Here is a 26,422-nt window from a genome sequence, read left to right as displayed (position 1 = left end):
CGGCTCCACCAATGTTTGGAGCCAGGTCTCTGCCCCGGCTCCACCAATGTTTGGAGCCAGGTCTCTGCCCCACCTGCGGCCGCTGCGCACTGCCCATGGAGTGTCTCCTGGCCCCACCTGCCGCCCCAGGCGATTTAAAAGGGCCCGGAGGCCCCCAGCCACCATTGGCAGCGCAGCGGGGCTCAGGTGGCTCCCTACGGCCCCGGGGAGGGGGGTGTCTCCGCGCGCTGCCCCCGCCCCAAGCGCCAACTCTGGGCACCACCAGAAATGATACAAACCTGCCACCCCAAGCGAAGCTACGTTGCTCAGGCCCCTGGGCTTGGGCTTTCTGCCCTGGGCCCCACGTGTCTAATGCTGGCCCTGCATGGGGACCCCTGAACCCTGCTCGCGGCCCCACTGATCGCTACGGGGCTGCACCTGTGCTGGGCTTTATGCAGCAACTCAGGGCCGCTGCCCCCCCCCCGCTGGTCATGAGGCTGCCAGGCCTGCAGGCGGCAGCCGCCTCCCCCATCCCGCCTGCCCGTCTCCGCGGCTGCAGCGCCCGCATGCGGGTCGGGGAGCGCCCGGCCGGGGGGAGCCTCCTGCAATGGTGAGCGCGGCTTTCCCCGGGGGGCCGAGCCGAGCCGGGCCCGGACAGAGCCGCTTCCCCCGGGGGGGGCCGAGCCGGGCCCGGACAGAGCCGCTTTCCCCGGGGGGGCCCGAGCCGAGCCGGGCCCGGACAGAGCCGCTTTCCCCGGGGGGGCCGAGCCGAGCCCGGCCCGGACAGAGCCGCTTTCCCCGGGGGGGCCGAGCCGAGCCGCTTTCCCCGGGGGGGCCCGAGCCGAGCCCGGCCCGGACAGAGCCGCTTTCCCCGGGGGGGCCGAGCCGAGCCGAGCCGCTTTCCCCGGGGGGGCCGAGCCGAGCCGGGCCCGGACAGAGCCGCTTTCCCCGGGGGGGCCGAGCCGAGCCGGGCCCGGACAGAGCCGCTTTCCCCGGGGGGCCCCTGCCGAGCCGGGCCCGGACAGAGCCGCTTTCCCCGGGGGGGCCGAGCCGAGCCGAACCGGCCCCGGACAGAGCCGCTTTCCCCGCGGGGGGCCGGGCTGGGAGCACGTGCCAGGGCTGGGGGGCCCTGCCGATCCCGGCCCGGGCCGAGCCGCTTTCCCCGGGGAGGGGGCCGAGCCGAGCCGAGCCGCGCCGCCTTGGCTCTAGCTGCGGCCCCGCTTCCTGCTCTTGCACGCGGCAGAGGCTGCAAATTCCCCTGGTAGCTCGGAGCCGAGGGCGGGGCGGGGGAGCGGCTGGTTTCTGCCCCTGACTTGGCTGGGGTCGCAGCCTGCAGACCCCCCCCCCCCCCCCCCATGCACACACACAGGATCCCGGGCTCGCCTTTGCCTTAGCGCTCCTGGGGCTGAGACTGCTCCCAGCCCACCCCTGGTTTCTGGGTCTGGGCTGCAGGGAGGGGGCAGGAGGGCTGGGCAGGGGTCCTGGGAGGCTGCATACATTCAGGGTGGTGAGGCGCTCAGACACCAGCTGGTAGGGGGCAGGCACCGGAGACAGGAGGGGAGCTGGGGCTGGAAATGGGGAAGCCCAGCTGTGAAAAGCGGCCGGGGGGAGCAGAGGGAACTGACTGAGTTGAACCAAGCCAGGCGCTATCAGGTAAAGAAACCCGTCTACACCAGCTCCTCTCAGCCTGCCCCGGGCTGGGCCCCTTCCCACTCTCCGGGGCGAGAACCCTTGGTCTGTACTGAGGCCATTCTCTCCCTTCCTAGGGTCATAACTTCAGCCGAGGGGGCTCCCCCCTCTGCCCCCCAGTTGTGCCCCAGCAGAAGGCTCAGGAATGCCAGCCCAGTTAAGGGGATGTACAAATAGAAATGGCCCTGTGTTGACAGTCAAAAGCTGCAGGATGCACCCGGCCCACCTGGCCGGTCTTCATTCTTCTGCCACCATTTGCCATCAGTTGGGTCTGTTGTGACATGGGATCTTTACTGAGCCGACCTGTCTTAACCCTTCCCCCTCCCGCTGGTTCATTTAGGCCATGAATAGCCCAGGGATAATGTTTCAAAGGGAGTAAATACAAAAATAAGATTCTTAAAAAATGAGCAAACAAACCTGTTTTTCCCTCGTAATTCACGGTCTCAGCAGAGCTGGCATCTTTGTGATGCGAGTTGGTGCTTTGTGACTGCGACTCAGAGCTGCAAAATCCCAAGTGGAAGCTCAGTTTCCCCCAGCAGCCCTCCTTGAAATAAAATTGAGACGAGGGACAAAACAGGAAATACTTTCCTTACATGCACAGGGTCCCTGTGGGACTCCCTGCCACAAGATGGCACTGAGACCAAGAGTTTAGCAGGAGTGAGAAAAGGGATTAGGCCTGAATGTGGGTAACCAGATCTGTGCTCATCTCCTACTCCTGGGGGAGTTCTGTGCTGAAACATTAAAATTCTGCACACAATATTTTAAAATTCTGCAAAATTCTGCATATTTTATTTGTTAAAATAATGCAATTATTAACAGATAATTTATTTAAACTATAGTACAGTGGATGGAGAATGGGAGTGGGGGGCATTGGAGGAAATCCCCAACCCTCCTCTGTCTAATAGTAACGTAGCTAGTATTGACCCTTTACTTCTAGTTATTAGTCAGAAAATATATGCAGCCATATGCTCAGTGTTACATCATAGGCAACTGAAGACCAAGCAAGGGCTGGGGACTCAAAGTCACAATTTATACTGGCTACTGACCATCTCCAGAAAGGTCAGTAGCAAACAGTTCATGGAGCACATTTTGATAGGAAATTTTTTCAGTCCAAAAATTTAGACTAGTTCTAATCACTAAAGACCCATAATCATTTCTAAGGTCATACTGTCCTTTACAATCACTCTGGCCATGTAAAGGAGCCTTAACATTTTTACACCTGTTTTATACTCCTGGGGGAATTCACTAATAATGGGAACAATTCACTACACAGGCAGGCTGCTCCATTCTGCTCTGCCTCAGGCACAGCGCCTGCCCCACACTTACCTCGTCAGAAACATCCCAAAGCCCTGCCCCTCCTTGCCGAGCGTGCCACAATAGTGAGTGAGCACTGAGAGGGACAGAGTGTTTCTCTCTCTCACACGCATGACTGCCCAGCCCCCTCGCCCCAGTGATGATTTACCTCTCTACTGGCTACTCTGAGCACCCAAAGCAACCTGCCTATGCTGCTGGGGAGGGATGCGTGACTGCTCTTGCAGCTTACCTTTGCTTCCCTGTCAGAAGTCATTTTTCTGTGGGGAAGCAAAGAAATCTGCGGGGGCCATGAATTCTGCACATGCACAGTAATGCAGAATTCCCCCAGGAGTAATCTCCATGTGAGTAGAGAACATGAATAGCTAGGGCTAGAATAGTAACTATTAGAAAACAAACCCTCATGCTACAGGGCGCAAGCCAACCTCTGACCACTGGGGTCAGGAGGGATCAGGTCATCCTGTCTCTGCCTGCTGTTCCTTCCTCTGATGCTGCTGGGGCTGGCCCTGAGGTGAGGAATCTGACCTAGATAGGCCGCTGCACTGCTCCAGCCTGGTGATCCCAGGAGGATGCCACAGTCAGTGCCTGCTGCCACCCTCTCAGGTGTGCGCCCTCTAATGCCCGTAGAGCTTGGGCAATGGCACACTGGGTGTGGTTTGAGCTCCTTGTGGGCAGTGCATGGAGGATCGTTAGGTCGGAATTTACTGTCCCCTTTAATTGGGTGGGATACCGCAAGCTAAAAACTCCAGCCGGACAGCGTGTTGCTAAAACAGCGCTCCCTCCCGCTCACTCTCTGCCTCCCCCCAGCCCTCGCCCCATTTGGAAGCAGAGGCGTTAGGGAGCGGAAGGCGCTTTGCTAAGCCCTGGCTCGGAAAGTGCTGGAATTGTGCTTTGGAGACTTGTCAAACACACAACCCGCTCGGAAGGTCGTGAGGTCGCGGCGCTGGCTGCAGACGGCCGGGCGGGGGCTCCCGCAGTGCTGGGTGAGATGGTGTGAAACCTCCATCGCCCGGTGAGGGGCTGCCCAGCCCTGGGTGCTCACAGGTGGCTGGGCGGTGCTCGTGGGAGTCCTGGGCGAGGCTGGAGCAGAGCCTCCTGGCTTCGTGCTGGGGGCCAAGGAGTCGCTCAAAGGCGATGGGGCTTGGAACCGGAGAGGCCGGCCGGGGGCTTTGCCAACAGGAAAGAGCCTCTGGAGCTGCCAAGTTAGAAAACACAGCTGTTGTGTGGGGGGCTGGAGGCCTTGCCGTGCACTAGACCCCAGCACGGTGAGAGCTCTGGGGAGGCTCCACGCACGCACTCAGGGCCTGCGGCTGCTCCGCAGCTCAGAACAGGCCCATGGAAAGAGGCTTCGGGGAGCCCGTGGAACCTTCTTCTGGAGAGCGAGAGAAACCGGATCCCGCAGCTGCGGCAGCGAGGACTCTGGCCCCAGAACAGCTGACCCTGAGGCCGTGCACTCCTCACCGGGCTCCCCACCCCGGCCTCCCTCTGAGGAGCAGTTGCAGCCCCCTGCCCCTCTGCCTCGGGCTTGGCATCTGAGAACCCACAATGGTGGGCCGGAGTGGTGGGGAAGTGGGAGTGCATGCAGGGACACATGTTGGTCACTGGTTCGAATCCAGCCCCAGGTTAGAGGGGATGGGGTGGTACCTGGTACTGGGGGAGCCCTGGGGTGCTTTCATCTCCATGGCCCTGGCTCCAGCCCATCCTTTGGTGGGCCCCATGATGGGGACCTGCTGGGTCAGAGCATGGGATATTGAGACATTCCTCACTACAGCCCTGGGTTCCAGCTTATCCCTGTTTTGGGGCGACTGGATGGTCACAGGGTTAGGAACCCCTAACTCAACAGGGTGGAGAGCCTGTCGCCAGCTCCAATCTGGGCTCATTCGGGGGGACTGGCCGGCTTGGGGGGTTGTGGAATAGGACATGGGGCCTTTCCCATCCAGCTCCAGGGCAAGGGACTGGCTGGCTCAGGCAGGGAAATGAGACACGGGGCCTTTCCCTTTATGGGGCGTGGCTCTGATCCATCCCAGGGTGGGAGACTGACTGGCTCGGGGGGCCAGGAATGGGGCATGGGGCCTTCTCCACATGGGAACCCCAGGGAAGCCCCAGGACGGCAGCTGTCACATTGTGGCTGGGGTTAGTGCCTCAGTCCCTGGGTGGGGAGCCCCGCAGGGCGGAGGAGGAGGTGCCCCATCGCCATACAGCGCCCTCCTGGGGCTGGTCGAGCGGTGGAGGGGCTAGTTGTGGGGGGGGATGCACCAGGGCCTGTCTCGCTGGTTCAGAGCCATCCGGGAGCCCATTGCCCCAGGGCCGGCAGACACCCTGAATCTCACACTGTCCCTTTGTCTCCTGCTGGCAGACGGACGACGCCGTGAAGCTGCTGCTGCGCCGCTTTTACACCCTGCAGGGGGAGCGGGTGGAAGCCTATCGGCTCTTTGAGGAGTAAGTGACCCCAAGGCCAGGGGATCACTGGCGGCTGTGGGCTCTGGCCCTGGCTCCCTCACATGCCGGATCCCATCCTGTCCTCTGCCCCGGTCGCTCTTAGGGGGATCCACACCCTGGCGTATAAGGGCAGGCTCAGCCCCGGGGCTGGGCGGGACTCCGGGGTCTCAGCCCGCATGGAGTGTGTATTTGGGTGCAGACTGCCCTGGCAGACGACGCAGCCCCAAGCCGGCTCGGGGTGGGAGGCAGCACCCTGCAGGGACTTCTCCTTCCAGCCCCCAAAACGAGTGAGGCTAACCCCTGCCAAACAGGGACTTTCAAGCAGCTTCTTCCTGCTGCTGGCCCGCCCTGGCCGCTCCCCTTATTCCCAGGCAAACAGGTGGGGAGGGGGGGTGTCACTCCACCTGGAGGCCCTATCCTGGCCCCTCTGCCTGCGGGGGGCCCCAGCCTGATGCTTCCCGCTGCCCTCTGCAGCCTTCTTCCCCTCCCACCTGTGGCCCAGGGGCATTGGAGGGATTCCTGGTGGGGAATGAAGCAGGAGGGGAAAACGGGGCCATTCCCCTGCCCCATTGACCTTAAACTCCACAGCTCCGGCTGAGGCGCGTGCTGGCCCTGGGGCCAGTCCTCCCTTGCTCCGGTGCTTTGTGCCCAGTCTGTAATGTTCGGGTCTCCCCGCCTGGCTGGCAAAGGATCCCAGGAAGCAGCAGCTGCCGCTTGCTGCCCAATGCCTGGGCCTGGCCCCTGCGGGCTGGTACTGAACTCCGGCTGGCCAGGGGGAAGCGGCAAACTAGACACCTGTAGCCCATTTCAGCGACAGCTGGGAGATGATTTACCCCTCCGGATCCAGGCCCTGGATTGTAACAAACAAACCAGCCCCAAGCCAGGCCAGCGGAGGTTAAGCTGTTGGGCCAGGTAATAACCCTCAGTAATGAGCCCTGGCAGCCAGCGGAGGGACTAGCTGCTAATTCAATAATATAGTGGAAAGGCTGAAGAGGAAAATACCTGAGCCGCTGACTGCAGGGGTCATGCAGAGGGTAGGGAGGGGGGCCGTGCGCCTCTCTGCGGCACCGAGCTGAGAGCAAAGGCTTTGGGGCTACGAGTCCCTGCCTGCAATTTGCTGCGCCTGGAAGTTATTACTGTAAAACCCACAGACAGGCCTCCATTACGCCAGGTGCTGCACAGAGAGCCAGGGAGAGACTGTCCCTGCCCCAGGGAGCATCATTACCCCATTGAAGGGCTGAGGCCCAGTGACCCACACAGTCAGTGGCAGAGCTGGGATTTGAACCCAGGTCTCCTGAGGCCCAGTCCGGGGTGCTCCCAGGGGGCTCATTCATGTCAGGTGACCAGTTGCTTTGTCTGGCTCACAGGGGCCACCGGGCGTATCTGAGCAGCGGGCCGCACTACGACTTCCTCCGCTACCGGCAGCTGGTGCATGAGATCACACTGGCCTTCAGCGGCATCTCCCGGGAGATCCTGCAGATCAAGGAGCAGCTCCAGGCGGAGCACGGGCGGCCGGAGCTCGCCCAGCACCTGTCCAGGGTCCAGCAGAAGGAGAAGGAGAAGCTAGAGCTGGTGAGAGGCCCCTGTCTCCTCCCCTTTGCGCTGGGGCCTTGATTTACTCACAGAGCAGGTGCAGTGCCAGCGTAGGATTCCCGCCCCCACCCTGTAGGGCCCCTCCTCCCCCACCCTGTAGGGCTCCTCCTCCCCAATGCGCCATCCAGTCTTCAGAGCCCCATCAGGCAAGGGGGCCTGCTGGTGCCAGCTGTGGGGTGGGGTTGTACTGTGGACGCTGCTTCCTAGGGGCTGGGCTGAGCCCTAGCAAACTCGTCTCACACAGCACCCCCCAGCCGCGAAAGAGCAGGAGCTTGCACTCCTGGCTACGCTGGGCTAGTATTGTGTGTGAGGGTGAGGCCGCAGCCGAGATCAGGGCCCGGTCGTGTGGGGCACTGCACAGCCCCAGACCCTGCCCCAGAGAGCTGCCAGGCTGAACAGACGAAGCGGGGGGAGGAGTCGTCTCCCCACAGCTATGCTGCTCATAGCCCTGGGGCCCAGCCACGGGGTCACACTGCCCCAGCCGCAGCCTCTGCTCGATTGGGCAGCGGAGCATTCGGCGTGAGCCTCTGCTCCTGTCCCTCTCCTGTGCTGGGGGGGCCTTCGGTACAAGGAATCGAGGGGTGGGGGCCGGGGCGAGGTGGGGTCACTCTGAGCCTGACCCGCCCTGGAGCCATGTGGCTTTGGTGTTATTAATGTGTGCGGCAGCCTGGGGCGCCCAGCCGGGTGCCTCTCTGTGGGTGGGGTTGGTGTCTCCTCCCTTGACTCCGCCTGCCCTCCCCCTTGCAGACGGCCCAGCTGCAGCTCGCCAGGCAGAACGTGCAGGACCAGCCCGGCGTGCCGGTCCACCAGCAGGAGGTGCAAGAGCTGAAATACAAGTAGGTGCCCTGGGGAGCTGGGCGCAGCAGCACCACCCCATCGCCGCCCACGGCACTCTGAATGCCGCATGCTTTTGAGCCCTATGGTGGGGGGGGTATCGCCTCCCACCATAGGGGCCAGCGGGAGCCCCCCCATGAAGCCAGGCAGGCACGGCTCCAGCTGAGCGTGTGGCATGATGGGGGGGGTGAGGGCTGGGGGCTCCCCCTGTACACACTCCCTGGGCACCCAGCTCCTGGGTTCGAGGGGGCAGGGTGTGGAACTGCTCTGGCTAAGGCAGGACGTGGGCTAGCTCAGCGCCCGGCAGCCTTTAGGGAAGGAGCAGGCGGGAGGCGTGCCGGCTGTTTATTTGTGTAGCGTTTTGCGTCTCGGACCCTCCAGGGCTGGACGTGACTGGCCGGGAGGAGCGGGGGGAGTGTGAGCTCGGGGATGGGATCCGCCAAGGGGGCGGTGGAGCGGGCTGGACTTGGCATGTGCTGCGCCAGGCCCTGGCAGCTCCTTTATCATCGCCTTTCTTCAAGGCTGGGGCTGGAGGAAGGGCGCGGGGGGGATGAAAGCGCCTTCCCCAACCCCTCGGCCCCCTCTCCTTAACCAGGGCTGAAGGAGACCCAGATGGTGCCTTCAAAAGCTCTCTTGTTTGTAGGCCCTCCGGATTGTTTAGCGCTGCCGCATGGCTTTGGTGCCGATCAGCCTCTCCCCGGCCGAGTGTTTCATAAACAGCACAGGGAACGCGAGGCGGCCCAGATAATACGCTCCATATGGCCTTTATTTATAGTTTCCATCCGCTCTCCTAGGCTAATTAAAACCATTGAGGCAATCAGCGAAATTCTCCAGGACCTCAAGTATGATTCGGAAGAAGCCGAGTGATGGGTCTCCCCGTGGGAATGGCCGGAGGAGGCGGGAAGCGCTGGAGGGGCTCTTGCTCACGTCGGGGTCTCGCTCCCCATGGCAGGATCCTCTCCCCAGCAAACCCCTGCGAGAGACATGTCCAGGGCCCTCTCTGCCAGGCGGGCAGCGGCCTTTGCAACGGAGGAGCTCGACGCTGGGCTGTCCCAGCACAGGGGCAGGTTTGCAAAAGGGCTCCACAGCCAGCAGCTCCTAGTGGGAACAATGGGGAACCCCCCTCCCATGCTGAGTGCAATGGAGAACCTCCCACTGAGAGCATCAGGAGCTTTGGGGGCTGAGCCCCTTTGACAAGCTTTCCCCTAGCGTCCAGTTCGGTGCCGGGTGGGTGCCCTCGAGCCCGTCGGGCAGCCGAGACATGTCGCTGTCTGTCCAGCAGGGCTGAACGCCCCCTCCCCCCAGGCTCCTTCCCCCGCAGAGCCAGGGGCCCTTTGAGTGCAGACAGAGCCAAACCTGCAGATTTGGGGAGGGATCTTCCAAGTGCCAAGGTGGCTGTGGGGGGGTTTCCATGCTCCTAAATCCTCTGGGTGCTTGGGAAACCCCCCCGGTGCAGCAAAGTGTTTTAAACACGGGCTGCGACCTCTTTCAAGGCAGTTTGTTTTAAGAATGAAGCAAAGAACTCTGGCGTTATGAAGGCAGGTAACGTTCTGCGGCGGGGTCTTGTCCTCGCTGACTGAGGTGGCGGCGCTGGTTTGTGGCTCAATAAAAGGCAGGCTGGAGCTCAGAGTCCTGTCGCTGTCTCCTTCGCTCAGTGAGATGCCACAGGTGCTGCCGCCAGCCCAGGCTGGTGGTGCCAGGGGCTGCCCATCACCGTGCCCTGGAGGGCCAGGCTGAATGGTGAGAGCGTCCCCTTTCGTACCCAAGCCCCTGGGGCACTCTGGCCACTGGCTGCTCTGGGAACTTAGATTGTCTCCCCACGGACCTTCCCACAAGCACTGCGCCGGGCACCCCACAGCCCTGCCCACCTCACTGCTGCCTGGCCTCTGCAGTGTGCCCGGGAACGGGCGAAGGGCACCTGCCCCATGCCCCAGCCAGCTGGTCAGATGCTGGGCCAGAGCCAAAGACAAGGTGGGCCGGGGCTGTGCCAGTTCCTCCACAAACTCAGTCCTGACCTGCAGGCCCCCTCCTCCCCCCCCCCCCGCATTCCAGCCCTGGGCTCCCCCCACTCTGCCGAGGCCCCTTGTCATCGGGGAGGTGAGGCACAGTCCAGGCGTGTGACCGGTGAGTCATGCGATCCAGCCAGGCCCTGGGGAAGATGTGCCCTTTGGGTGGAGCAGAGGAAGGCGCCTCCTGGAGCCCTGAGACCCCAGGGTGGCGGCAGCCCAGTGAGGGCGTGACCTGGGCTCCAGTGGGGAGGCCTCGGGGCAGGGGGTGGGGGGGGGAGGGCTGTGGCGGGGAAGGCTTTTCGCTTTCTTCTTGGCCAGCCTGGAGGGGTAGGGCTCGGGGAGCAGCCCCGGGAGGAGGGCGGTGGCGTCTCAGCCAGGAGGGAGGGGTTGCGTCTGCGGCCATGTGTAACGCCTTGGTCAGCTGGACCCCAGACGGGGCAGCTTGCTTTCAATACTCGTTACTGGGAGAGCCAGGAGGGACATGGGGCTGGGGTGTGTGCAGGGCCGCCCCACGCCAGGAGAAGGGGTGCAGCGGAGCTGGTGTCCCCACTACCCCTCAGGCCTGACCTCCAGCCCTCCTGCTGACCTGCCCTGAGCTCTGCTGCGGCCCCTCAAGCACACACAGCTCTGCTCACGTGCACACGCACGGCTCCCTTCATGCAGCTCCGTCAGGGCACCTGAGGCCTGAGCCCAGCACCTCTTCGCTCGGGCCTGCCCCAGTGCTGGGCGTTCAGCGCAGCGCCTTGTCACACCTCCCCTGGGAGCGGAGCTGGAGCAGGAGCACCAGCGGGAGCAGTCCCGTCCGGCAGGGCACGGGCACGGGGCTGAGGGGGGTGTAGTTGGCCGGGCCGTGCTGCGTATCACACTCAGGCCCGGGCTGCACACACTGCCCTGATTTAGTTAACTGGGGGGCAGACCTGGGGTGGAGGCTGATTTGGTCTGAGTCCTTTATTGGGATTTAACTCAAACCAGTTCCTGATCGACTCCCGCATCACCAAATTATCCCTGAGCTGGCGCCAACTCAGAGCAGCCAGGCGGCCTTCGGCACTGCTCTAAATACACTGGTTTGAAGTCACACCTTACGTTAAACTGGTGCACGGCTGTGGAGACAGACACACACACATACACGCTTTTACACTCCCAGCTCCACGTGCCAGGGGCCGGGGGCCCCTTGCTCACACCCACTCAGGCCAGATCTTTTTTCTTTCCTTTATTAAATAAAAGCAAGGGGGTGCACCTCCCCCCGCAGACCGAGGTAGGGTTGGCTAAAGCCGGCGACGCTGAGTGTGCAATGAGCAAGTCCGTGCGGGCACTGAGGGGTGATGTCCGTTTGGAGCCCAATGCTCGGAGAGCCACGGGCACAGCGGCAAATGCAGAGGCCTCTGCGCTCTGGTGTTTAATGTGCAGCCAGAAAACAGACAAACATCCGAAGAAGTGGGTTGTAGCCCACGAAAGCTTATGCTCTAATAAATTTGTTAGTCTCTAAGGTGCCACAAGTACTCCTGTTCTTTTTGCGGACACAGACTAACACGGCTGCTACTCTGAAAAAAGACAAACAGTTTCCCTGACACCTTGGGGTGGGGCAGGGCTGGGCTGGGCTTCGGGGGACCCAGCGGGGGAGGTGGCGGTCGTTTCCATGAGGCGGCTGGGGCCCTTTGGTGCAGCGTGGGCAGCATAAAGGTGCCATGCAGTTGGTGGCACTGTGCCTAGCACCCCGGTGCGCTAGCAGGGCCGTGCACGGGGCCTGCGTGTGCAGCATCCTGCCCGTCGTTTGCACTTTGCCCGGGGGGAGAGGGGATTTTCTGGCAGGTAAAAGGCCCCGCTGTTTTTCCCGCCCAGCAGTGGTGCCCCTCCGTCCAGCCTGGGAGTGCCCTCGGGGTGAGGGGAGCTGGTTCTATGCTTCGCCTCCCGCCAGTGCAGCCCGGTTAGCACCAGTTCCCGTGGGTCGGGGCTGGGACGCTGCTCCCGGGGGAACGGAGTTAAGACCCTCCAGACTCATTTCATTCAGGGGCCACTGATGGCAGCGGACGTAGGTCGCTAGTGCCCAGGACTGGCTTCAACCAGGGCCCTGCCTGTGAACGGTCCAAGGCCCATTAGGCCCCTCTGGTCCCCCCTCTTAATTCTGCCCCGGGGGCAACCTGCAGCTGAGGCCAGGCTCCACCGGGCCAGCAGCCAAGGCCCAGCTGACAGCAGCCTGACCCCCTTTGGGGGGGTGCTTCATAGGCACTGATAGCGCCCCCCCCTCCAGTGCTGGGAGGGACCCTCCCCACCGGGGTGTCTCGGCAATGCTGGGAACCCACCCAGCACTGCAGGGAGGCTGCACCAGGGCCCCTGGCGGGGAGCAGGGCTGGGTGCTGGGAGGGGAGCGCCTGGGGGAGACATTCAAAGTCCAAGTCTGTTTCTTCCTATCCCTGCTGGAGAAGAATGATTGGGGGGGGGGAAGTCCGTGCCCTTCCCCCCGGTCCTGAGGGCTGGGTGAGGTCCAGCCGCGCGCAGGTTCCATGCAGCTCCAGCCCAGTGCTCCCTCTGCTCTCCTGCCACTGCCGAGCGCGGCGGGGGCTACAGCTTATCGCGGGGTAGCACCTAGAACAAGAGCACAGCCCAGCTTCCAGAGGCAGTAACCGCCTCCCTGCCCGCCCGGCCAGCCGCAGAGCAACCCTCCCCTGGTCCCAGCCTGTCTGCGTCCCATCCGCCTGTTTGCCCTCCAGCAACTGTAAAGCATGCAGGGTGCGTCTGCTTCCTCCTATAACCTCGATGCTGGCTGCTGGGGCTGGCAGCCACATGGGCACCGAGGGCCGGGGCATGGGCTCAGGGCCAGGCGGGAATGTCTCTGGGAGGCCGGTGGAGCAGGGGGAACAGAGCCGGCTCCAGGACCCAGAGCCCCAGGGACTGCAGCTCAGCTTTGCTGGGCAGGACGTGCGGGCAGCTGCGTTGCCTCTCCAGAGTGGGGCGGGGCAGCCGAGCCTGTGCCTGCTGCTTTCCCCTCATGGCCAGGGGCAAAGAATGCTGCCTCCGGTGGATGAGGGCCCACTGCCAGGCCGGGCACTGGCTGGCATGTATCAGGATGCCACTACGCCAGGAGCCGGGGACCCTGCAGGCTCCCATCCCGATGACCCTGTATAAATCCAGAGGGCAGCCCCGTCTCCGCTTCAGCCCCTGTGCTACGGGAAAGTGCAGAGGCCTGACCACCTCTGAGGGCTGGCTCCCAGGTGCCCCAGCCTGGGCCCCCGTCTCCAGATCAGCGGGGCTGGCGAAACCTTGCCCCAGGGCGGGCGCTGCAGCAGGCGAGATGGCCACGGAGAGCGGCTCCCAGGGGGGTAAGGGGGATCTGACGGTGGAGCAGCAGCCTTGTGCATCTGGAGACTCTGCTCCTCCTCGCAGGGCCAGGTGACGCGGGTGGGGGGCACCTGACGCCCAAACTCCCGGCCCACCTCCCTCTCGGTACCAAGATGTAAGGAATCGGAGAAGGGTCCTTACCTACCTGGTTCCGTGTTTTGTGGGATTTCTGCAGCCAGACGCGCCACTGGTCGTAGAGCTTGATGCTGAGGTTGGAGCAGCCGTAGGCGTGTTTCTTCACCCAGCCGAAGAACTGCTTGAGCTCCCGCCGCAGCGTGGTGTTCTGCTCACCGCTCTTGGGGTCGCACACGCCCGGGACCCGATCTGGGCCAGGGAGAGCAGAGAGGGTCAGAGCGGAGCTGCTGGGGCTGGGGATACCGGGGGGGAGGATGGCCAGGAACACTGGCACGTCTGTGGCCCTGGACGTGCTCATCTTTGGCCATGTTCTGGGTTTCATGCACAACATGGGAACTGCGGCCCGGGGTCCAGCTCTGGCAGTGCCAGCACCGGAGGGTGGGGCGGGAACCCTGTCGTTCTGGGACTGACAAGAGGGGGCCATTTCTCCCCGGTGCATGTTCCCTGGTGGTTAGCTCACCGGTGGAAGCAGGAGGGCTCCTACCCCAGCTCCCTGGGGCTGGGCCTGTGATGCCGGGGAAGGCGATTTGCAAAGCTGTCTAGACAGGACCCTCCTATGAGTATTAATGCCTCCAAATGTGACCTAAAATCTTCTGTCTGCCTAAGAATCCCCCTCCCCCCGGCGCTGAGCCCCCAGCGGCTTTTCCTGGCTGGGGGCAGCTGTGGGGGTCCCAGCCCTTGCACTGGCTGCAGTCCAGGGGCTGAGCCTGCGGGTCCCCCAGCGAGGTCTAGGGTGGGGCAAAGCTATTCCCCCACTGATCCCGTGTTGCAGATGCCCAGGGAAGGCGTGACATCGACGTCACATCATAAATAAGGGCAGGAGAGCCCTGCTGAACGGCGGGGCCGTGCTGGCGCGGCGTGAGGGGTGGAAACGAGGTTCGTTCTCTCCCGGCTGGGAAATCAGAGCTCCGAATTGGCTCCTTTGCAAGAAATCCAGGTGCCGGGCACAGAGCGGGGCCAAGGGGGGAACAACCTCTCCGCACGTCCAGTGCTCTCCGGAAAGTGGGGAAGCAGAGGGTGGGCCGCTGGGGCCTCTGCAGCCTGCCCCGCCCCCCCACCCCGCCTGCCCCCTCCCTTACCAACCCCACCGCCCCCAAAAGACAATGTGAATAGCAGCCAATTTGCATATGGCGCGGGAGGAATGGCTGCCCCAGCAGGACTGAATGCTAATCTAATTATTGCCAGAGCCAAGGGGGGCGGGGAGGGGTGACCCTGAACTCCAGCAGCTGGCGGGGTGCCAAGACCCCCGGCACGCCAAGGAAAGTTACATCTCCGGGAGGAATAGGGGAGTCGGCGCTCCGAGCCATCTGGGGGGAGGCGCTGGGCTGGATTTCCGGCCCTGGTCTCTCGCTCCCCACCCCGGGCTGAGGGAAGTGTGGGGTGTTACAGAGGCGCTCGGCCTGCTGGAGACCCTGGAGGGACCCCTCCAAGGCAAACGAACTGGGGGGGCTGTGACGAGCGACAGCCTCAGCTGGAGAAGGTGGAGTTGGCGTGCTGGCTGCAATGGAGCCGGGGCTGGGCCTTTCCATGGCAGCTGCCCCAGCTGTCAGAGCCCCCAGGCACCGTCTGGGGGGAGCGGCTCCGCCTCACTCCAGGCCAGGCAGCACCTCTTGGACAGGGCATGGGTGGGTCCTGCCATCCCGCAGCACAGTGCCTGGCAGGGAAGGGCCGTGCCCAGTGCCCCCAGCACCGCAGTCCCGAGGTACCCCATGGCCGAAGGCATTCGCCTGGCTCCCTCCCGCCAGCTGGGAGCCTGTGCACCTCCTGGCAGCCAAGTACCTGCTGCCAGCCCGAGGCCCCTTGCTGCAGCCTCTCCCGCTGGAGGAGCCTGGGTTCGGCTCTCCAGTGACCCATGCAGATCAGCTGGGAGCTGGGTCCCTGGCCCCAGCCTCCTCCCCTGTGACCTGCGGGCCGTGCTAGTGTGGAGCCGGAGGACTCCGAGGGGCCCCTTCCCTGCTCCCCCGCCACGGTTATTGCCGCAGGGCCGCGCTGCTCACCGCTCCGAGGAGTTGAGGCCGCCGTGGGGTTGCTCCAGTCGCTCCAGATCCCGGCCTTTTTGGAGCCGTAGATCCCAAAGGGATTACACCGAACTTGGACGAAGTACACGGTGCCGGGCCGCAGCCCTGCCAGCCGGCAGGACGTCTGGTTCCCTACGTCATCCACGACCTGCCGGGAGAGGAGGAAGGCGGGTTCCAGACACGTTCCAGCCTGTAGCAGAGCTGACAGCTGCGCCCTGGAATACGCCTTCCCTTGATGCCCAGAGATCCACTCGGAGCTTGTTCTCTGGGGAGGAAGGATGCTCAGAGATCCATGTGGCTCCCATGCTGAGCGAGGGACAGGCCAGGCCTAGGCAGGGCTTTGAGCACCAGGACCAGGCCAGTCCCTCGCTAAGCAGGCGTGCATGGCTGTAGTCTCCTGGCCCCCTGGGTAAGGCGCTGTCCACTGGAGTCCTGGGTCCCAGCCATGCATGTGTTTGCTCCCTCACGCTCACCTTCCACTCCGAACTGTCCTCCACCCGGTACTGGATCTGATACTTGGCTTGAAACAGAAAATCCTTCAGCGCAGGCGGGGAGCTCCAACGAACGCTCAGCTGGTCCTCCAGGTCCCCAACTCGGCTCACGGTGACATCCGCCGGCGGGTCGGTGGTGACTGCCAGGGGGAGAGATGCGTTAAGGGCACCAAGTACAGGCAGTGCCGGGGAGAGGGCTGCTGGCGTGACCTAGATGAACACCCCAACCCAGAGTGCTGCTTTCGGGGGGCCCACGGCACCACAGAGAGATAGACGGGGAGTCACTAGCAATCGGGCCTGGCCAGATGGCAGCTGTGCCCAGGTCCCGGCTTGCGTTTTCACAAGACCTGGGAAGGGATTGGGTTGCTCCTCCAGGGGAGGCTTTCAGGCAGGAATCTGCTCCTGGCTCGTTACTTTCGTGCCCTGGCAGAGTAAGGTGCAAAGTGCAAAAGCATCTTGCATGCAGGCAGCTCTCCCATTCTCGTGGCCACTAGCGTGTTGGGAGCAGGATCCTCCTGTGGCTGTGGGGCCCACTGGTGCTGCTAACGCTCCAGCCCGGGGGGAAGCTCAGGGGGTGGGGTGCTGGTGGGATGAGCACCCAAGCCACTGGGGGGCCTCTCTGCCCCTCCTAGGGCTGGGGGGCGTGCAGGACCAAGCACCCACAGTGTTTTGCTGCTCTAGACCAGCCCGGTGCACAAACGGAAGGGAGGAGAGCTGGGACTTGGGGGGAGCTCTGAATGAAACCCTTCTTTCAGCCTCTTGCCCCGTTGGCTGCTGGGGCAATCGATGGGGCATTCGCTCGCCTTGCTGTTGTTGCCGGGGCGTGCAATGTGGGGGGGATGCGTATGCATTGGATCAGCACATCGTGCTGGGGTTACACTGCCTCCCAAGTGTACGATACAAGAGGAAACAGGGGCATTTCTTCCTCCGGCCATGAACCAGGGATGTTTCACGTTCTCCACGGCGCAGGTTGGACATCTGGCCTCAGGTCGTGTGGCAGCCCTGCCCCTCTTGCCTGGGCCTGGCAGCAGGCCCCAGGATGGGGGTGGAGCCCCTTTCCTGACCATGTGCCTCGTGGGGCAGAAAGGGTTAAGGAGCAACAGATGCCTCCAGGAAAACATGGAGAAACATCCTAATTAGATTAGAAGCAATTCTGCTCACATATCGTCCATTTCCTGCTGCCCTTCTCCGTCCTTCTCTATTACCAGGGAGGATGCCATGAACCCAGGATCCTGGTCCCTGCTCTGCTATGCCTTCCCCCCCAGCTGAGGTCATGATCCCCTGTGTGTGACATCACAGTCATCTCCGCAGCAACCGGCTGTGACATCACAGTTGGGAAGGCTGTGGCTCCAGGTGCGGGAGGAGGGGAAGGGAATGCAGCGACTGTGGGGCTCAAGGAAGGATCAGGTCTCACCGCAATGGGCTGTAACATTCTGCATGAGGTGTCAGCAGCTCTTTAGCGCGTGAGAAGCCCCCCAACTCCCGTCGGTGCTGCTCCAAGCAGCCGGGGCTCAGATTACCAGAGCCGCTCTGCTCCACCTGGCTCGCCTTCCAGCGCAGCCAGAGGAAGGTTAGCTAGCAGAAGAGGCACGCTGGTAATTAGGGACGGGCCGCCCTAGGCCTTCCCACCAGACTTTGACTGAAATCCTTCGGCTCCCCTCTCCTCCCCTGTGCACCACTGCTCCCCACGGCGTCCAGCCCCACAATGGTGCGTCCAGCCCCATGGGGAGCTGGCAGCTATGGGAGGTCCCTTGTGTTAGGACTCCGCCCCAGAGCACCCAGTGGAGTGGCTAAACCCCTCCTGAGCTGGGGAGGGGGCGAAGATCATGGGCTGTTTCTGAAGGATTTAGATCCCCCTCTCAAAAATAAAAATCTACTCTAAAAAAACCCCTTTAAAAACAGCCATAAAAATGGGAAAGAAGGAAGGAAGGAAGGAAAGAGAGAGGCGGGATGCACACGAGCAGTGGCCCCATGCAGGGTGGGGGCGGCACAAGCCAATGTCTCACCCACGTCCAGAATGTCGAGCATGACGACTTCAGAGACAGCCACGCCGAGCCGGTTGGAGGCCTCCACCCAGATCTCGTAGGGTGTGAAGAGGGCCAGGTCTTTGGGGATATGGCAGGAGTACTGCCCTGCGGTACGATACTCCTGGCACGTGTTATCCCGGCCGTACCACCTGCAAACAAGAAGCACCAGCCCTCCCGTCAGGTCGAGTTCCCTGCTGGTGAATTGGCTCTGGAGTCAAGGGAACTCAGTCAGTTTGCACCAGCAGAAAATTTGGCCCTTGGTTTCCGTCCAACCTTCCATGGACAGCTGAAACTGCTTCCGGAGCTCTGCACATGCACATTGGCTCTAGTGCATTAAGCAGGGATGTGTCTGGTTTCCTCACTGGCAGCTTTCGATGTTACTGAGCTCTTTTGGTATTAATCCATTGAACGATAGGCATGGACAGCACTGCCAGGTCTACACCCTCCATATTAACACAGGCGTTAAGTGTTCCTCACAGGAACTGTGATTCATTCATCTGCTGTCCAATACTGGCAACGTCTCTTTGCAAAGTCTTAAATTCCCAGCCCAAAACGCCAATGTGTGCTGTTTATCCCGAGCAAAGACTCTTTGTACTTCTATGATGCCTTAAACCCAAGGATCTCAAAGCACTTCCCACATGCTAATGACTAAATCCCCACAATCCCCCAGGAAGTAGGTCAGTGCCATTAGCCCCACTGTATAGATGGGAAAACCAAAGCACGGAGAAATTGCCCAAGGACAGGTACAGAGTCACTGGCTGAGCTGGGAATAGACCCCAGGAGTCCTGGCTCCCAGCCCCCTGCTTCCCTCCCACAGTGGGGAATAGACCCCAGGAGTCCTGGCATACACTACTATGCATTAGCCACGTACTCCTCTGAACCTCCGTGAGAGCATGTGTAGAAGAAGCAGTGGCGGGGCATGCTTCCCCTGCGCTGCACCCTGCCTGGGTCTCCCTGCCCATACCGTCCTTGGCCTCTCTCAGGCTGCCAGCAAGGAGAAGCCTGTTAGGAATCAGACTGAGCCCCACCAAACTCATTGCACGTGCTGGCCAATGGCGCCAGACGGATGGCAAGAGCTTGCAGCCTGTCTTTCACCTCCGGGGGGGGCAGGTTGGAACTTGGAGGAGCCACAATCTGGTTCCCCTCTTTGTAGGTCCGTTGCCTCAGCACTTGCATGGCAAAGAATAACCGGAATTCATCTCCCCTCCCCCGCAGCTGGCCCATACCTGAGTTTGTATTTGAGGGTGTAGTTGGTGTGCAGGTAGGTCTCGCCATCCGTGCCAGGGGCCCATTTACAGGTGAGGTCTTTCATGTTTTTGGACCAGCAGGTTATGTTGCCTGGTTTTTCCGGTGGCACTAAAAGGGAAAAGAACCCTTGACATGAAACCAGTTCTGCAAAGAAACCGCCAAAGCTTCCCCAGCTCAAAGCAGCCTAGAGACTTACAAGGGCTGAGCCTGAGAACTTTGCTCAGTAGATTTGTTTGACAAACTGCTTTAAGATCCCTGACTAAAGGCATTTAGATGCTCAACTAAAATCAGCTCATTTGTCACTCACCTGCCAGGATCCAAGGTCGGGATTCTGTGATTCCCACGAAAGTGTGGATGACATCATCCACATCCAGAACACCCCAGGGAACACAGGAAAATACCCTGAGCTGGGTGCCAACAAAACCATCCACTGGTGTAGGGGGAAGACAGGCTCCTGAACTCAGGTCTTGGCAGGTGCATGAAAGAGCAAATGATTTCCAGCTCTTCGTTTTAAATGTAAGTGCTTTTGGTGGGTTGGGTTTTTTTTTAAAACATCTGCCCATTTATTCTGTTGCTGAGCTGAGATCTGAAGCAGTTTTCTTTTGGGAACAAACAAAAAAAAAATGGTTTTCTGTTCCCAGTTAAGCCTCTGTATTCTGAGAAACTCATCGAAATGTCCTTAAAATAGCCTAAGATAAAATCTTATGATCATTGATTTGGACAACAGTAATTTTACCAGCGGTTGCCAAACAGTTTTTCTGCTGTTGTGTTCTCACATGCAGAGGCGAAAGCCATCTCTGATAACTCCCAGGATTAGAGTTCCATTAATGAATGCTGGGAAATGAGCAGGTAGTGCAAATTATTATAAGGACATTAAAGGTGCAAATGATTAGTGTACAAATTACTGTTAATATTGCAGGGGCTTCTCTGACTCTTGTTCTTGGTAACCAACGACACTGTTTTAAATTACTCCGTTTGTTCTGATGAAATGCTCAGCCCCTAATGAAATAGGTGGCCACATGACAACACGCGGCTTCTCATCTGGAAGAGAAGCAAAATCCCTCTGAACATCTTGCCATTGGTAGAAACCAGGGGAACTTTTTTGACAAGAGCTGGAGTGTTAAGCCTAGTGTCTGGGCCAAATTCCAACTCGAGTGGTTCTCTCCCTCTCTAAATACCCCGGGGCAGTTTTGATTAGAGATTTTATTCTTAATTTACCCTCCTAAACGCTATTGAGCAGTGCTGCCCAGTAGGTTCCACCACAGAAACAGCTGCATGTCAGTGGGTGGGCAGCCACTGCTGTACCCGTACAGTCCTTAAAGTGCTTTGGGACCCCTTAGGATGAAAGGTGCAATCTAAAGTTAAGGTCTATCAACGAACAAGGTAAATATCCCTGTGTAGCCAGATTCATCCCTGTGTAAGCTTCCAACTCAGTAGACTTGTACCAGGGATGAATTTGGGCTGGCTTGTTTTTCTGGCTGTGCCTGGGGTGTTTGGGGCAAAACATCTCTCTAAGCAGAAGCATTGCAAACATACATCCCACATAAAGGCAGGAGCCAGCCAGGATGCTGCCGTCTCTGCTGTGACACACCAGGTTATCTCCTGACTGCTGCCTGGACCCGTTCAGGTTGGCTAGAGCCACGCTGAGGGTGGTGCCATTGAGGACTTTGTAGGACTCTGGGAGGAGACGTCTGCCATTCAGAGTCCAGTACAGGTCCTCTGCTTTCAGGTGTAAGTCAGAGTTCACTGAGCAAGTGGCGGTGAGCGAAGAGCCAATCACCAGAGTTGGATCTTGGGGGGATATGACTGCAGGATCTGCAGCAAAAAAAAAAAAAAAAAGAACAAAAAGAAAAAAAATCAAGGAACAATCTCTTACGTGGCTCAACCTCTAACTCTTCCCCCAAATAGACTCTGGTCTGCCTGCCGGGTAAAAATCCTCCCTCGCTCTTCATATGATGAAAATCTAGGAGATGCCTGGGATTTATATAGGCAGGTTTGGCAGCTTTTTCCCACTTGGACGGTGAGATGTAAATCGAGTGTGGATTTCTCTCCAAGAATAAGCTGATTGTGTCAGTGGAGAAGGTGTCTCTCGCTCACCGCTGCCTGGGCAAGGATTGTTTATGTGGTTTGCTTTGGCTTTGGTTGCTGCAGCCTACGGGGCTGGGTTTCGGTAGGGCGTGGCTGCCCATGGCTGGCGGGTGGGGCTTGTGGCAAAGGGGATTTCAAAAGCAACTGTGGAAACACTTTTTCAAAAAAGACATTCACAGCCAGACCTCCCCGCACCAGAGAGGGAAGCATCGGGGACCCAGAGCTGGTCAGTTACGCGCTGTTCTGGAGGGCTCCAATTGAGCAAGGCACCGGAGGACCTGCTTAACTTTAAGCATGTGCGTAAGGCCTGAGTTTGGAGCGTACGTCCCTGTTGTAGGCACCTACGTCCAGTTTCGGCCCACAGTGATGCACAGGACTCCTGCTGAGACCCTGGAGGTGCCTAAACTTCCTCGTTGTCTAGTTTTTGGCAGTAAAAGCTCCCAAGACACCCATTTTTCTGCCTGTGAATGTGCACATGGCTGCGTCCCTGCGCCCAGCCCGATTCCCAAACCAGGGGAAGACAGGCCTGTGTGTGGCCATCTACCTCATCCGAGGTGCTGCTCAGAGGAGGACTTCCCTCCTACCCTTTAGCCCAGTGGTCAGGGGACTCGCCTGGGATGTGGGAGCCCCCCGCCCAGTTCAACTCCCCTCTCCGCCTGATGGGGAGAAGGGATCTGCCTCCTCTCAGGTGAGCGCGCTAACCATGGGATAGTCCAAGCTGGGGAAAATCCCTCAAATCTCTCCTAGTGAAGCTGTTGTACTCTGGATAAATAAAGAGAGAGTCATTGGAGCAGGGGGGCTGGATCCTGAATTTCCTACATCCTGGGTGAATGCTCTAACCACCGGGCAACAGAGTCCTTCTCACAGGGCTACCCCTCCTCCTCCCCAAACCAGCATGAGGCGCTGGACTCCAAAGCAGGTTCCTGGCTGAGAATCGGAGCAGAAGCAGGTGTCCCCCGGAGCTTGGAGACCCCTCTCACTGGCATCTCCCATGGGAGAGCCTAGCGTACTGGCTTTTGCAAATCACAGTCTAAGGGGCCCCTCTCGCCCCATTCCTTGTACAGGAGCCAAGATTCCACTGCCCAACACCTGAGAGCTTCGCTGAGTCGGAGCCTGGACCTGCAAATCCATCCCCTACGCTCGGGAGCCCAGTGTGCACCCAGAGTGTCACCCAGTGACCGTCTGCACACACCGGTTCGCACACCTAAGCACCACCTGTTACAATCACACTCCCTCCCTGTGCCCCATTACCCATTTGACACAGAGCTCCGATGCCCCTATTTGACAGTGCAGCCCTAAATGTATACCCAGAGTTGCAGTATTGATCTCACTCCGGGCGTCGGTGAGATACCGAGGAACATTTTAAAGCCCTGATTCAGCACAACTCCGATCTCCATCTACTAGAGACTCACACGCGCAATGTTCCAGCGCCACTTTGGTTGCCCTGGAGATATTATAACCCACCACTGCGGAGCAGATGCCACTTTAGAGCTTTGTCAGCCATGCAACTGCTTCTCCAAAAGGCGAATTTTCTGCTCCTGGTGGTGATCTTCCCCCTGTGGCCATCTGCCCAGGGATGAATTGCACCTCAGTGAGTGAGACAATGCATTTCTTTGGGATTAATTCTCAGAGCCCCTGGCCCTGGGGGCACGCTAAAAGCTCCCAAAGGCCCTCCCCAGAGCGGGCAGGCAAAACAACCCCCCGGCCTGCAGCCGCCCTGACTGCAGCGCTGATGACAAAAGAACACACTGTGCCTTAAGCCCCAGCCTTGTACAGATGCGGCGCAAGGAGCTGAGTCCGCAGCGCGGTCCCTGAAGTCAACAGAGTTGGGCCCTGGTATTCCAGTGGCAAACTGGGCCCTCCACTGTATTGCTATTTACTCCTGTTGTGCTAGTGCCGAGAGGCCCCAGGCAAGGCTCAGGGCCTCGTTATGCCTGGCACGTGTTCGGCACTGCCCATGAACAGGGCTGCCTAGTGTGGGGATACCTTGACATCGCTTATCAAGGGGGTGGCGTTTTCTCTGGGGCCAGCGTAGTCAGCATGGGCCGAGGCTAGCCCCGTACAATGGCCTAAGCATAACTAGACGCCTGAAGGAGATGAGGAACCACAGCCCAGAGGGGACCTTTGCCTTGTGTCTCTAGCGTGCAGAGCTGCCACAGGTGCTGCACAAAGCTTTACGTTCCCCTTTGCTAAAAACAAACAACGGCCCGTCCAGCTGCTGCACCGAGTTCACAAAGAATCTCTGCCGTTCAGAACATCCAGCCCGCCGGGCAGGACAGAACGTGCCTCGGCCGCCGAAAGGGCCTCTGAAAACGTAATCACGCTGCACACAAGCATTTCCATCCACCAGCATTTCCAAACCCCGAGGAGCTCTCGGTGAGAAAGCTGCAGCCCTGCGGATAAAAGGGGCCAATGCTCTGGGCCCTAATTCTAGTAAATCTTAATCTAAACACCACTGGAAACACGTACGAGCGTCATAAAACAGACACGTTTCCCGTCCTCCATGCAAAGCCTTAGAGAGGGAGTGTCTGGAGGGGCCAATTTTTTAAGCAGTGTTTTTTCGAGACAGACCCAGAAATGAACATGTGTTTTAAAAGGGAAAAGTGTGAAGTTTTCAGATTGGAGAGGAATGGGCCAGAGAGACACAGTCAACGTGTGGAATGTGCAACTCGGAACTCAAATACCTGCTAGAAGTTTTATTACTTTCCTATTTAAAAAAAAAAATGCTGATCAGGTGCTAAGTAATACTATAAAGTAGAACCACACGTCCAAGGTGTAAGGAGCGTTTACGCTTTTCTTTTGAATGGCCGGATTTCATTTTATTTTTATATTGGAAGTTTAAATGCCTGGGAAAGAGGAAAAAAATCTCTGAGAAAAGCCTCTGAGATCACACAGCAAGAGTGTGCTTTAACTGGGAATTGTAAAGATTTAAAAAAATAATTATCTGCAAGATCCCCAAAGGGGAAAACAAAGGAGAATTTGTACGGTCTCAAATTTTGTAAAAAATACAGTGAACATTCCCGCAGATCCTGAGAAATGTGGTGCACAGACCCCCTTGTTGCTGTGCCAAAGTCATGTGACAGACCCCAGAAACCCCAACCGAAAGAGCCATTTCGGCCAAAGACTTTGTTCCTTCACAATCTTCCTCAACCTTTTTTTCCCCCCTTTCTCGTTTTGAGGCTGCATTTCTCATGCTCCATCCCTCAGGTGAATCTTTTTAAATGTTTTATCAAACTCAATAGAGTCAAATATGTGTGTGTGTGGGGGGGGGGGGGGGGGGGCTAGTCATTTAAAAAGTGCTTTGGGTTTATTTTTGAGTTCTGGTCACTTGAAGGGGCTCATTTCTGCATGGCAAAGTTGGCACGGGCTTAGTCTTCAGGCAGGGTGGGTGCCTTGGACAGGATTGAAAAAAATTGGTTCCCAGACGTATAAAGTTATAAGTGACTGAAAATTACACACTGGCCACAGAACTATGGGGGGCTGTTTTCCATTATTCAAAGCAATCCTAAGCATACCCACCCATGCAGGCTGAGTTCCTAAAATAGCACAGCAAAGTAGTACACCTTTGCCGAGGAGAAAGGACGGGCTTGTGGGTAAAGGACGGTTCAAGTCCTACCCCTCTTAAGAGACTTCCTGGGCACGTCACTCTCTCTGGGTACACCTTACCCATGCAAAACTTCCATTGACTTCAATGTAGTGGGAGTGCAGGATGGGGCCCCCGGCTGGAGAGAAGATGGCCACACTTCTGAGACCCTTAGATGGTTTTTAGGGGGAGCTTTCACTCCAAATTCCTCAGTTTTGGTTCGTTTCCTTGGCACAAGCCCAGCTTAGCTGTTATTTTGGTTCCAAATAATTAGCTATTGCTGTTTAATAATTAACTGCTAATGGTTCTTGTTAATCAATCATTAAATAACTCATTGCAAGCTACTTACTGCCCGTCAGGGAAACCCAACTCAGCACTGTGGAGCCACAGCCTGTATTGTTAGTATTCACCATGTACCGTGTGATGCTACTGAGGGTGAGGGAAGTCACAAATATCCTGGGCACTCTGTGTTCCCAGGAGCATCCAACAGCAGCATCCCGGGCCCTTTCTTTCACCACAGGTGCTTGGGAGCAGGACTGGCCTGGCTGAGGTTTCAGGCGTCCTGCTGCAGCGTTATGTGTCACTGGGATGGTCTGTCCGGCCCAGGCCAGGCTGGGGGGGTGGCTGACGCTTCCTAAACAACAGCAGCAGCTTTTCTTGGCCGGACTAGATCATGTGTTTGCAGCATATATCGTCTTGAGAAATTCCCATCATAAAAAGGAAGCACCAACTTCCTGCTACAGGAGAAAGGGAATTCCCCCTCCCCCCCCTTCTTGCTTGGGAAACAAAAACACAACTCCAGGAACCAAAGGCTAATTTGTGTTAACAGCACTTCTGGGGCCTTAGGAAATACACTCCCTGCTCTGAGATGCAGGCACACACACACACATATACACACGCCAGATACACACACACACACACACATACCACAAATAAACAGAAACACACACAGATACACTCCCGCCACATACATATACACACAGAGACACACACATGGATGCACTTGCACACAGCCATCCACACCCAGATACAGGCACACACACATCACAAATACACATACACAGATACACTCCCCCCACATACACACAGAGACACACGCAGATAAGCACACCAGCCACACACACACACACACACACACACACACACACACACACACACACACACAATTTTTTCTTGGTGAAATGATCATCCCAACTGAAGGAGGAAGAAACTCGCCTGACCCAAACCAGAGACCCTTCTCCTGGAGGGAAATAGCTGGGCCCTCCAGAGTCACTGAAGGGCCTGTTCTCCTCCACTGAGTGAGCAGACAGGCCCCCACTGCCCAAACGGGACCAGGAGTGGGACTGAGGGTTCCCTTCTATTGTTCTCAATGGGGGTAAGAGAGATTCTCCATTGTTCTCAATGGGGGAGGGGGACTCACCATTGTTCTCAATGGGGGAGGGGGACTCTCCATTGTTCTCAAGGGGGGCTGCGCCCTGCAGGTCCCGAGCTGGGAGCGGAGCCCTGCGGGTGGGGGGGCTGAGCACACGTCCCCTTGCCCGGCTGTCTCCCGGATCTCTGGTCCCCGCGCCAGGCGGGTGCGCACCCGGGCTGGGCTGGCAGCCCCCCCAGGGCACCGCCGGGGCTGGGGCGACCCGCTGGG

The 26,422-nt window shown here is 59.0% G+C and overlaps 2 protein-coding genes across 2 annotated transcripts; one reads left to right on the top strand and one right to left on the bottom strand.

Moving 5' to 3' along the window:
• The first annotated feature begins 522 nt into the window (after positions 1 to 522).
• On the top strand, positions 523 to 9,467 carry REX1BD (required for excision 1-B domain containing). Its single transcript, XM_065422197.1, has 5 exons — positions 523 to 589; positions 5,336 to 5,418; positions 6,786 to 6,990; positions 7,759 to 7,847; positions 8,640 to 9,467. Exons 1-5 carry the CDS (start codon positions 587 to 589, stop codon positions 8,710 to 8,712), a joined length of 453 nt encoding a protein of 150 aa, XP_065278269.1. The 5' UTR covers positions 523 to 586; the 3' UTR covers positions 8,713 to 9,467.
• A 3,195-nt stretch (positions 9,468 to 12,662) lies between these two features.
• CRLF1 (cytokine receptor like factor 1) lies at positions 12,663 to 25,276 on the bottom strand. Its single transcript, XM_065422362.1, is given in 9 exon segments — positions 12,663 to 13,160; positions 13,300 to 13,514; positions 15,323 to 15,491; positions 15,817 to 15,974; positions 17,841 to 18,010; positions 19,088 to 19,217; positions 20,646 to 20,924; positions 25,130 to 25,234; positions 25,237 to 25,276. Coding segments are annotated over 9 exon segments (1,764 nt in total).
• Positions 25,277 to 26,422: the final 1,146 nt, after the last annotated feature.

Source organism: Emys orbicularis, chromosome 24 (assembly GCF_028017835.1).
Source record: "Emys orbicularis isolate rEmyOrb1 chromosome 24, rEmyOrb1.hap1, whole genome shotgun sequence".
Taxonomy (NCBI): domain Eukaryota; kingdom Metazoa; phylum Chordata; order Testudines; family Emydidae; genus Emys; species Emys orbicularis.
The sequence above is the reverse complement of the archived record's forward strand: the minus strand, read 5'-3'. Positions and strand labels throughout refer to the sequence as shown.

Excerpts from the sequence above, each read along its gene's own strand:
- REX1BD (XM_065422197.1), top strand. Across the intron at positions 5,419-6,785 it reads GCCTATCGGCTCTTTGAGGA|GGGCCACCGGGCGTATCTGA; the intron begins GTAAGTGACCCC and ends TCTGGCTCACAG. Across the intron at positions 7,848-8,639 it reads GTGCAAGAGCTGAAATACAA|GCTAATTAAAACCATTGAGG; the intron begins GTAGGTGCCCTG and ends CCGCTCTCCTAG.